Source organism: Sebastes umbrosus, chromosome 21 (genome assembly GCF_015220745.1).
Source record: "Sebastes umbrosus isolate fSebUmb1 chromosome 21, fSebUmb1.pri, whole genome shotgun sequence".
NCBI lineage: Eukaryota > Metazoa > Chordata > Actinopteri > Perciformes > Sebastidae > Sebastes > Sebastes umbrosus.
Genome location: NC_051289.1, coordinates 6205102 through 6217202, shown reverse-complemented (window position 1 = coordinate 6217202; position 12101 = coordinate 6205102). Strand labels below are relative to the sequence as shown.

Sequence of the window (12101 nt, the reverse complement as noted above, 5' to 3'; positions counted from 1 at the left end):
GACCGGGCTTTGCATCCTTTGTGAAACCAACAACAACTCGTTGTCTTTGTGCTCATAAGTGTTAAGTTTCGCTTTCACTTTAGAAACGTAATTATTTTAAGCCAAAACACGATCTTATCCCCTTAACTTGACTAATAGCTTTTGTTGCCTAAACCTAAAGAAGCTGTAGTTTCGTTGTCTAAACCTAAAGAAGTTGTAGTTTTATTGCCTAAACATAAAGAAGTTGTAGGTTTGTTGCCTAAACATAAAGAAGTTGTAGTTTTATTGCCTAAACCTAAAGAAGTTGTAGTTTTGTTGCCTAAACCTAAAGAAGTTGTAGTTTTATTGCCTAAACATAAAGAAGTTGTACTTTGGTGCCTAAAGCTAAAGAAGTTGTAGTTTTGTTTCCTAAACCTGAAGAAGAACGCAACGTTTCATTCAGTTTTATGACGTGCTATAATGTGTTGTTTTTAAGTTTCACTTTCACTTTTATAACGTAGTACGTCCCTATTGACCCACATCTATGGTGCTTATGGCGACCGATGACGCCTCTTTAATGGCCTGATAACAGTCGAATCGGGTGCTCAGTGAAACCAAATTTTCTTGAAAGGCAGAAAGACACATCAGAAGTTAAATGACCTACTCAGACAGAGCATGACTTGAACTGTAGCTAATTTTACAATAGCCTATTTTCTCAGTTACATCAGTGCAGTGATTTGCAACTATAAAGACGTCTGCATCAGCCTCGGCACTCATCTGTCTTGTCTTTCTCTGACGGATAGAAAACATCCTTATTAAGGAGGACTGTCTCTTTTATTTTTGCCTTTACAAGAAGCAAAGTTCTCTTGATGAACTGGGATATCCCTCAATACTCTGCTGAAACCTCCAGACATCTGCTAAAATTAATGGATGTGGAAGCTCCAACTTCAACAACAAAAAAAAAGCAATTAAGTGCGTTATTTTTGAGTCTCACTCGGGGGAATTCTGTATTTTCTATTTTGAACCAGTATCTGAAGTGAGAAAGGGGGTCTTACAGCTATAAACGTGAATCAATATGTAAATCAGGTTTCAGTAACACATGTTTCTAGAGAGAGATTAAAGGAGCAACCATGGGTCGCCTCCCCTGCACTGAGTGCCGGTTACTGGAGGCGTGTTTCCCCTCTGCTTCCCTGAAACAAGTCTGACTCAACACATTGAGTAACATGATAAACCTGTGAGATGTGTGATTTTCCCACAAACCCGCAGCAGGCATGCTTTTATTTTGTAGTTTTTTGGGGGGCAGTTTTATCTTGTGTCTTTGAAACGTTTACGGCTTCTTAGTGTGAACAGTTCAAACATCAAACATCCAGGAAGAAAACACTCTGAGAAGTTCACACAGTCAACCTGCAGGCTGTCGACTGTAAAAAATGATGAATTGGTATTTTATTTTCTTAAATCTTACTTTATTTCAAGAAACAAAAATGTATATCTTGAAACAATAACATATTTTTTCATAATGTCAGTAAATGATTTATCAACTCATGTTTCAGCACTAGATAATATAACTCTCAAATCTTTTTTTCAGGATTTATTAATTATTTGGGGGGCATTTTATGTCTTTATTAAAAAAAAATAGTAAAAACTCTCAGTGTGTCATTTCTTGCAGTGCAGACTGAGGTATTTCTCTTAGTCATCGACCCATCCCATAATCACCTCGTTAATTACCGCTCGAGGTGCTGATCAGCTACTTGTACTTTCCTTTCCTTCAGTAAGCGGCCACGAGAGGGAATCCCGACAGCTGATTGGACAAAGCTGGTTTTATGACGTCACTCTGAGCCTCAGTATAAGAGAGCGAGTCGGTGCTTCAGACCTCAGACACACAGCTGATGACGTTGGATCTGCACAAGTCAAACATGGTGAGATTTTTATTTTATTTAATTAATAATAGTTTTCAAATGTGTCTGCATATTTTATAATGTTAAATATGTTGTATTATTAATTTTATTTAGAGAAATCTTCCTCACTCTCAGCTGCATTGCTATAATAATATATATAAGGACACTTTTCTTCTTTTTTCAAACATTGTGAGATTTTTTTTTTCATTATTAATTATTAATATTCTAAATTATTTTTTCATTATTAACTTTGTTTCTGCATATTTTATAATGTTAAATATTTTATATTATTAATTTTATTTAGAGAAATCCTCCTCACTCTCAGCTATAATAATAGATATAAGGACACTTTTCTTCTTCTATGTGTGTTTATTGTGTTAAATGATGTTATGTGAAGATATTTAAGAGCTCCACGTGCCTGAGTTTAGGTGATCTCGTGACTAATTCACATCCTCTGTGTGGGTTTGAGTCAGCTGTGACTTTTTCAGCTCCTATAGACTCTTTGCATCATCAGTACAGCATCTCTAAAATGTACTATATAGACACTTTCAGGACCTAAATTGTTATTTTTAAGGAATCTATTTTGTTATTCATTAGCCTAATAATTAAATCGATTAATAATATTAATAAATAAATAATGCCTATCTCAAGTGCAAAGAGCTGAAGAGGAGGTCTTCAAAATATCCTATAATATAATATAAGCAAGATCTGAACAAGTTCAACCAACGAATGTGTGCCATTTTTTGCCTTACAAATAATTTAAACAATTAATTGATTTTCAAATTTGCAGTTAAGTTATTAAGTAATTTTTTTTCATCTCGTTAGAAAATATTTTAAAATATGTATGTTTTGACAGTACCTACATTAATTCATTTAAATTTATATTTCATTTACTTTCATATATTTCATTTTATTTATTCATGTTTTATTGATTTTCATTTATTTCAATTTATTATTATTATTACAATTATTTTTGTCTCTTTTCTTTAGGTGTTCAGTTTTTCAGAATTTAAAGGAATATTTATGAATTTACTGTACTATTAATGGCAGCTGAAAGGCCAGTTTCTTTTTAAAACAATGAAATTGAAGTAAAGAAAAGTCGTTTTTTTATAAGTAAACAACTAAGAAAGTCAGTCATTCAAAAACGTAAATACTATAAATAAAATCGTCCTAAATATCAATAAAGGCAGATTTTTCTCTCATCGATTCATACCATATGAAAGATTTAACAATGTCTGTAATGTATAATTAATGTCCTCCTCTGTGTTTTAACAGTCACATCATGAAAATACAACGGACCGACCAGCTGTGGAGAAATCACAGACCACAGACTACAGACAGAAATACAGACTGTATCCATCACTGCCCAACACAGACAGGTGAGACACAAAACCATTTTCATCAGATATTATTATACATACAGAGTACTTCCTATGATTAACTGGCTTGCAGTGGTGGAAGAACTACTTAGATCCTTTACTTAAGTAAAAGTAGAAATAACACAGTCTAAAAATACTTCATGGCATGATCTGTTTTGATTGATTCTTTATTTTTGTGTCATGCACGTAGAGTGCCCAATCCTCATGGGTTTATAAGACACTAAAAATACAGTTGCAGTGGTCAAACATTTCATAACATTTCATTCAATTACAAAATTACAGATTATTTTACAAAATATTCTGCCTTCTCTCCAAAGCTTGGCAAATAAAATCCGATATTTTCCTGAAGCAAAACTCAAGTTTCATTTACAAGTAAAAGTCCTGAATTCAAAATGTTAATTAAGTAAAAGTACAGAAGTATTATCAGCAAAACACACTTAAAGTATCAAAAGTAACAATACTCTTTAGGCAGAATGGCTCATTTAATATTATTATAGAATATTATATTTGGTTTTTATCACAAATGAGTATATGTAAGAGCATTTTCATGTTGTAATTCCTCAATGTGGAGCCAAGTTTAAATACTTTGTGTGTTACTAGTTAGATTTGTAGTACTGCATCACATCATATAAGTGTATAATGCAAAAAGTAACTAGTAACTATACGTTTTAAATGGAGTTAAAAGTACAATATTTGCCTCTGAAGTGTAGTGGAGTAGAATTATAAAGTAGCACAAAATGGAAATACTCAAGTATAATTCAAGTATATTAAAATTGTACTTAAGCATAGTACAGTACTTGAGTAAATGTACTTAGTTATATTCCACCACTGATGGCTTGAAGATGTTATTTTTTAGATTTTCCAGGATTCAGTGAGGTTTGCAGGCAGAAAATCAGTTTTTCATGCAATGTAATAAAAGTCAAATTAATGCCAAATGTTAATTTTTGTTTATATGATCAAATGTTTACAGGTACGAGGTTAATGTGGCGGACCGCTCCACTGGAGAAAAGCTTCACACAGCTGCAGTTTACAGTCCCGACAGCCTGCTGGGAGACACACAGGTAAATTTTCACAGCTGCAACATTGGAAGATACGTCTGAGAGGATAATAATTACTCTCATGCTGTCACCAACTGATTCCCTGACCGCACGGAAATGACCGTTCTTTATGTTACTGGAAACACTTCTATGCAAAACTTCCAAAAATGTGTAAAAGGAAGTTTGTGGATAAGTCCCGTTGCATAATTGCCCGTGCAGTCACAGACGGACTTAACGTGTGCCACATTTTCATAGTTCCTCTTTTTTTTATTTGCTTTAGTCAGACGTTGCCAACGGTGACGTCCGAATGAAAGCACAGATACTTGTGCTGGAGGAGCAAAGGCAGGAGGTGAGTACATTTCAGAAGTGAGATTCATATTCAACCCTAAAACACACATTGCAGTACTTAACATCTTTCTCTTTTACTCAGCTTCTTTCTATTAATGAGAAATGGGCAAAAGAGTACCACACCATGGTGCACTACTACAAAGAGAAGGTACATTCACAGTTTTATTCAGCTTGTTTGAATACTTACAGTATATATCATGTCAGTGCTTTAATGCCTTGTGTCCTTTTACGCTCAGGTCCGAGATTTAAAAGCATTACTGCAACACGATGAAGAGGAGATGTGTCAAGAAGGAGGAAAGAAAGTCACATTTGGTGATGAGCTACTAAAAGCAGAGAAGGAGGCAAAGGAGCTGCGAACACAAAACAGCACTTTGACCCGTAAAGGGCAGCATCAGCACGAGGAGATCAGACGATTAAACAAGGTGAGTCCTGAGATATTACACATCAGAGTGAAGGTGTTTGTTCCCTGCATCAACAGTGGTATTATAGCTGTCTGTATTATGTTTGTTCAGGCTCTAGAGGAGGCACTTCAGACTACTGAACCTCTCGATGTGAGCAGTGAAACACTACAGGATGTCTGGAAACATCAGGTGAGCTTTGTTCATATATCATATACATGCATTTTTAGATATATTTACTTTCTTGCTGAGAGTGGTATCAATCTTCTCCTCTAACTCTCTGCAAGAAAGTGAATAAGGGTATTTAAAATGTCTAACTAGTCCTTTAATGCACTCATCTATTTGAACCCTGACATCATTTTTCCTTGTCGTCCATTTTTAGGCCGAAACCTACAAGGAGGACTTTTTGAAGGAGCGCAGGGACCGGGAGAAGCTGAAGGACAAGTATCTGGAACAAGAGAAGAAGTTTAGAAAAGCTCACAGTGAGCTACGCGTCCTCAAATCTCAGGTACAACTCTCCATCTGGTGTTTATGTGCTTATTTTCTGCCATGTTCACTACAGTAAATGTAGAATTAAAGAGTAAAGACTTAAATATAGTGTCTCTGTTTTTCCCAGGTGACTCAGACTCGGCCACCGCAGCCTGCTGTACTTGAATGCACCTGCACAAATCGAGCTGCATGTCCACAGTGGGAGGTCCGCCAGATTGACCGGCACCACATCCAGTTACAAAGACGTCACACGCCGTGAAACTCAACGACCTCCTCGCTATATGTGTGATGTTACATGTCTCAGATCAGAGTTCATCATTAGCAGGGCGGTAGTTTATCGGGAAGGACAACATCAGAGGAAGTGAGCTCTGTTCTGTTTCCGCCCTCTGCCGGACTCGCTGCTGCAGGTTCAACTTCAGGTAGTTTTCGTCGTGGTCGTAACGAGGCCAGTCCACCAGACCGGGCCCGTTAGGAGACCTAGGAAGCAAACACATTAAAAGACAGTGAAATAGAAATGTGACCCTCTCTTAAAATCACTTCCCAAGTGGATAAGAGTGAAGTAAAATACGCTACCCGATGGCGTGCAAAGTTTGTTATGCAAGCCATCGCAAGCTTGTGACACAGGTCTTGAGGGAGATATTAATTGTTGCACTGTCCAAACACTATTGACTTTATCAAAGGTGCAACATGAATGAAGGATCTTCCTGTTTCAAGTACCTGTAACCACAGTGTGCCCAGTACACTAAGGGAACAAACAAACAAAAGGGAAAATTGTACAGAAATAAATAAATGCATAAATACAGAAATAAATACATATATTTATAAATAAATATAAAACAAATAAATACAAAAATAAATAAATAAATATAAAATAACTACAAAAATAAATAAATAAATTAATTAAAAAATTAATGAAAATAAATACATGAATAAAAGGGAAAATTAAACAGAAGAGTAAATAAGGGAATTAATACTAAGATAAATAAATAAAGAAGCAAATGAAACATGAATAGCAATTTATGTCACATTTTATCAATTAATTAATTAATTTTATATTATTTTTACTACATTTAATGACATTTATTTATTTATCAAGTCATGTATTAATTTTTTATTTTGTCAGTTTCCATCCTCCATACACCCTCATCTGTCAGGAGCAATTCAAATACAGGTCATGTTGTGACGTCAAGGTGCTGTAATTGATTCTGACTCACTGTGAAGCAGCTCTGTGGTATGCAGAACAGGAAGAACGAGCACCTTGTCGCCAAGTATCTCTGTGAAAGTGTACTGTACGTTTCTATAGAGAGTTGCAGGTGTTCATTCAGTATTAGGTCATTTGCACCTGAGGCCTGTCAGAGGAAAGATGGAGGTTGTGGGAGAAGAAGAAAAATATTTATAGGAACATTTATTTTTACAGTATATTTATGAAGGTTTGAAGATTTTTTTTTCTGTTTCTTGTTAATTTATCATGAAAATAAACCATTGAATGTGTGTTGAAGTGCTGTCACTTACACGGGAAGGAAAGAACATCTTCCCTGTTCATACCTCAATCCCATCGAGGAGGTCCTAGGAGCTAATCAAATGTACATATCCACGAAAAAGAAAATAATTCAGGCACAAAAAATACAATAACATTAGAAATGCCATATTATCAAAGTGTCACTTAAAAACTCTACCATTTTATCTTTTTGAAATTGATCAAAAGGTCTAACAATACACATATTACATGGTCAAATGCATGTAAATGTTAAAAGCACAACCACTGCCAGTCCTTGTGAGTTAGTGCTAGTGTCCTGCAGCCACTGTAGTGGGCTTCCAGCGAAAACTTGTCACTGGGTTGAGTGGTAGTAATTCATTTCATAGCCATCATCCATGACCTCTAGTGACCTCTACTGTCAGACAGAAGGAAGTGCAACAACTGACTTTTTGTTTCTCTACTCAGCAATTCTCTGGTATTTTCACCCAAATTTAACACTTCAATTTGCATGAATTATGAAAACCTGTAACTACACCTATCACAGATCCAAAAATATATTAACAGGAGATTCTAGATAGTATTACAATGCCCCATATTGGTTTATATATAACACTTAATCCCCTCTATTTTGCATTTATGAGCAGTATATAATGCACTATAAAACACTAGAGTGTAGTTGCAAACACATATAAAGACATTAACTACGTGTTAATTCATGAGAGGCATTCATAACTGGTGAATAAATTGTAAATAAATGATTGACACACAGTATAACATAGTTATGATTATATATAATCATGTGTTTTCATCTATAAATTGCTTCAAATCCCCTTTACATGAGAACAAACCATTAATAAATGTTGTATAACACACTAAAATTGTTATTAGCCAATATATACATGTATTTTAGGTAATACAGAGGTTTTGTACATGTGTATAATCGCTTAATAAATGTTTATTATGATCTATAAAACTGTAGTAATTTGAATATTCATATTATGATCAATTCAAACCCTAATCGAGAACGTGTATCCATCCATTCATCGAGTTCCAAGCAAGCTCCTGGACAATAAACCTGAAATATAAAATGCATTTCAGTCTGATACACACCTCAGGAATCCCAACATACCGAGACGATACTAAATGACGACCACAACCGAGTTCTGGTGAGCTGCCAGTGGTGAACCATCATACTGGAAGGCCCCTACTAGAGCCAGACCTCCACCGTGGATCCAACACCATCCCCTCGACAACACAACAAACAAACTGATGGTAAACTCCTGAAACATTTTCCTGGTGCTCTATTCAAGCTTCTTTGTTACAGTCATTCACTTCTCCTGCTGATCAGTAAGACCATATTTTTCCACTGTTGCCTATTCAGCTGAGTCATTCTGCATGTGTGCACGTTGTGTACTAACCGGTAGTTTGTCTCCAGACGCAGTCCCAGTGGGTTTGTACACACTGAGGTGGAGACAATCCTCTGACATTTCTACTGATGGATACTTCACAGGGAAGCTTTTCCAGACTTCCTCCGTAGGTGCTGTGGATCCTGTAGACACAGGAGAGGGATCCTCTTCTTGTGACACAGGTCCTGAGGGAAATATCAATTATTGCACTGGCCACTATTAACACTATTGACTTTATCAAAGGTGCAACATGAATGAAGGATCTTCCTGTTTCAAGTACCTGTAACCACAGTGTGCCCGGTACACTAAGGGAACAAACAAGCAAAAAGGGAAAATCATGCTGAAATAAATAAATGCATAAATAAATAAATGCATAAATAAATGCATAAATACATAAATGCATAAATGCATAAATAAATAAATAAATAAATAAATGAATGAATAAATAAATAAATAAATACATTTAAAAATAAATATAAAACAAATAAATGCATAAATAAATAAATAAATAAAAAATAACTACAAAAATAAATAAATAAATAAAAAATAACTACAAAAAATAAATAAATAAAAATATTTATGAAAATAAATACATGAATAAAAGGTAAAATTAAACAGAAGAGTAAATACGGGAATTAATACAAAGATAAATAAATAAAGAAGCAAATTAAAACATAAATAGCAATTTATGTCACACTGTATCAATTAAAACAATTTAAACAAGATACAGAGGTGCTTTGAGTCCTTTCACTCAAGTCCCAGGCCAACTCCTAAACTTGGAGTTTTGATTCCTAAACAAATCATAATGTGCTCTTCACCAAATGTGATGCCAACTGCAACTCTGTAATTTTCCACCCGCATGTTTTGCATACTGCAATTTGTTTTTTTGTTGACTGAACAATATTATCTTTGGTATCCTTTTTCCAACTGCCGCTTAGTAACGTAACGTTAGTTCTTCATGGTTCTCTCCTGCAACTTGATTGGATGCTGTCAGATTGGTTCAAACTAAGTGGATCTGGGGAGTTAAGGGTCGACTTGCTGGGAATGAATAGCATTAACTTTTATTGGGGGAAGGTATCAAGTATGTTCAAGTCAAAAGACTCAAGTCCAAGTGAAGTCATGAGTCGTTGGTGTTAAAGTCCAAGTCGAGCTGCAAGTTTGATTTTGTCAAGTTAAGTCTAAAGTCTTCAAATTTGTGACTAAAGTCCACACCTCTGCTAAACACAACGTACAGCTGAGGTTGATGGGAATGTCGTTGGTTTTGCAGGTCTAAAGAGCTGAAGTGAAACTGGAACTTCCAGAAGTAGAAAAACTTCATTCAAAATCCCACTGACATCTGTAATAACGGTAATAACAAAAAATCCAGGCTTGGAGCAGAGCCTTTCTCATCAACAGTATGTTGTGTGGTTCACATATGTCTAGAGAAGGACTGTACTTCTTTTAAAAACAATCCAATAGGGCTGCACAATTTATTGAAATTTGATCAAAATCGCAAAATGGCCTACTGCAATTTTCAAATCGCAGTATTAGTATTTTCTAAAGGTGAAATGTGTGTCAAAAAACTCAAACTCAAAAGGGTTTTGCCCCTTTGGGGCTTGAACCCTAAATACAGTTTTGACCTGCCAGAAACTGATTGCAGCTCCTACCTGGTGACTGAAAGGTTTTTTCTGCCGCAGAATGGTTTAATTTCATTCATGAGGATTATATCTGACAGATTATAGCCCACTCAGTCCTTTTAACCTGCTGAAATTCCTTTAAAGGACAATTACAAACCATAACGTACAGTTTTCACCTGCCAAAAACTGTTTGCAGCTCCTACCTTGTGACTGAACGTTTTTTTCTGTCTCATGATGGTTTGATTTCATTCATGAGGATTATATCTGACAGATTATAGCCCACTCAGTCCTTTTAACCTGCTGAAATTTCTTTAAAGGACCATTACAACCCATAAACATAAAACATCCATATATGGTATTCCTGGATACTCCTCAGTTACCTTAATGACTCACAAACATGTGCAGGCTTAAATACTTTAAGACTGTAATGAGGATTTGAGTAAAACACTCACAATGTGGAGGCGGATTTTGAAGAAGTTTATTGGCACAGTTATAGCAGCAATGTGTTCTTTGTTTGTTTCTATTTGGCTGTAAAAAAATGTTCTGGCTAATAGTTAGATTTACAGAAAGAAGATGACACTTTCAGTTGAAGTGATTGTCAGCACAATTGCATAAAGTGCATATGCAACATAAAGAAAATTAAACTGAAGAATATTTTTTAGTTGCTGCTTCGTAGCTACATTCTTAGTGGTTTAGTCTGAAGATACTTGCTGTTTATAAATAGATGCAGTAATGTATGATAATGATTATGTTTCAGGGCCGTACGGTGTTGAAATAAAATAGATTACAATGCTGTTACATGGTAACACGACTGTACCCAGTGCTCAGTGTCGTTACGTTGTAAAGAGTGATGTTGTAATATACTGACATACTGTACTTCTCTGCCTTTTTACAGATAAATATGTTAAATACAGTCTATGGAAGTGTTTTCAGAATTAAAAAGCCACCAGGCGGATTCAAAGAGACAAATTCTGGCCAGTATTGCACACCAGTTTTCAACCAGTTCTGACACATCGGCCGCTGAACTCTGCCAACTCCATAGCAGGAATATTAGAACATCCACTTGTCAGAGGACCAGTCCAAGAACTCCCCGTCTCAGTAGAAAGCGGGGTTTGTGTGCTCGATGACGCAGCGCCGGCAGTGGCGTCTAACAAACCGCAGAGCCTCTGGCGACACCTCGCAGTCCTGCACGTTGAGGAGCTGCAGCTCGCAGCAGTTTGCTGCCAGAGCTTTGAGTCCTCTGCCTGTCACGCTCTCGCACGCTCTGAGGCTCACTCGCCTCAGGCCTTGGCAGTACATCGCCAGCTGCTCCAGCCCGCTGTCCGACACGAGCGGGCACTTACCCACATCCAGGGACTTCAATTTGGGGCAGCTCCTTGCCAAGTGGCTCAGGCCGTGGTCTGTCAGCCCCTCGCAGCCTCTCGCGTTCAAGTAGCGCAGTCTTGGGCAGTAGCGAGCCACGTAGCGCATGCCCACATCAGTTATGCGGGTGCAATGGGCCACGCTCAGGTAGCGCAGGCAGCCCTCCAGGCGGGCGACTTCTCGCAGGCCGAAATCCCCCACCAAGCGGCAGTCACTGAGGCTAAGCTCCCGTATTGTGGGGCAGTGGAGAGCCAGGTGGCGTAAAGCTTCATCCGTCAGTCTGATGCAGCGACGCAAGTACAGATGTGTCAGGCGGGGGCAGTGGGAGGCGATAGTTCGCAAGCCCTCGTCCTCGAGGGAAAAACAATCAGTCATGTCCAGGAAGTGAATGGAGATCTGCTGGCCGTGTAGCGGGGACAGCTGGAGCGAGGCCTCCTGGGTGAGGCTGATACATGTGACCTTGGAGCAGCCTGGAGGAAGAGGAAGTAGAGGTTATCAACTCACAAACTAATGACTTCTCTAATTGTTTTTGTTCAACCCTTTGAACTCTGCAGTAGAAATGGTCCACCAGTGCCTACATTGGTATTTTTGCTTATTGTGATGTCATTTCTTGGAGTTATCTTCAAATGCTTCATTTCCCTAAATAAATATATAAATGTAAATAAAAAAATAATACAAATGTAACTAAATAAACACACAAAACATATTGATGCAAAATATTTCTAAATGTAAAAAC

General features: G+C 36.9%; 2 protein-coding genes across 3 annotated transcripts in view; one reads left to right on the top strand and one right to left on the bottom strand.

Annotated features, from left to right (window-relative positions):
• Nucleotides 1-1401: 1401 nt before the first annotated feature.
• LOC119480228 (TNFAIP3-interacting protein 3-like) lies at nt 1402-6358 on the top strand. 2 transcript variants are annotated; one of them, XR_005204857.1, is made up of 10 exons: nt 1403-1874; nt 3129-3232; nt 4203-4293; nt 4550-4618; nt 4700-4765; nt 4854-5039; nt 5130-5207; nt 5398-5523; nt 5632-5833; nt 5867-6358. XR_005204857.1 is itself a non-coding variant. In XM_037756288.1 (9 exons), exons 1-9 carry the CDS (start codon nt 1845-1847, stop codon nt 5761-5763), a joined length of 882 nt encoding a protein of 293 aa, XP_037612216.1. In that variant the 5' UTR covers nt 1402-1844; the 3' UTR covers nt 5764-6358. The 2 variants fall into 2 exon arrangements, 1 of the variants encoding a protein (XP_037612216.1); XM_037756288.1 differs by having other exon boundaries at nt 1402-1874; nt 5632-6358.
• A 4107-nt stretch (nt 6359-10465) lies between these two features.
• The window catches only part of si:dkey-192l18.9 (F-box/LRR-repeat protein 7), a 31036-nt gene continuing 29400 nt past the window's right edge, over nt 10466-12101 (bottom strand). The window contains exon 4 of the mRNA XM_037757572.1: nt 10466-11835. Coding sequence (XP_037613500.1) covers nt 11099-11835 — 737 coding nt within the window. The 3' untranslated portion in view covers nt 10466-11098. The remainder of the gene's footprint in view (nt 11836-12101) is intronic.

Coding starts and splice junctions, on each gene's coding strand:
- LOC119480228 (XM_037756288.1), top strand. CDS start 1,845: ATGACGTTGGATCTGCACAAGTCAAACATG. Junction 4,766..4,853: donor TGCACTACTACAAAGAGAAG/GTACATTCACAG, acceptor TTTTACGCTCAG/GTCCGAGATTTAAAAGCATT. Junction 5,208..5,397: donor AGGATGTCTGGAAACATCAG/GTGAGCTTTGTT, acceptor GTCCATTTTTAG/GCCGAAACCTACAAGGAGGA.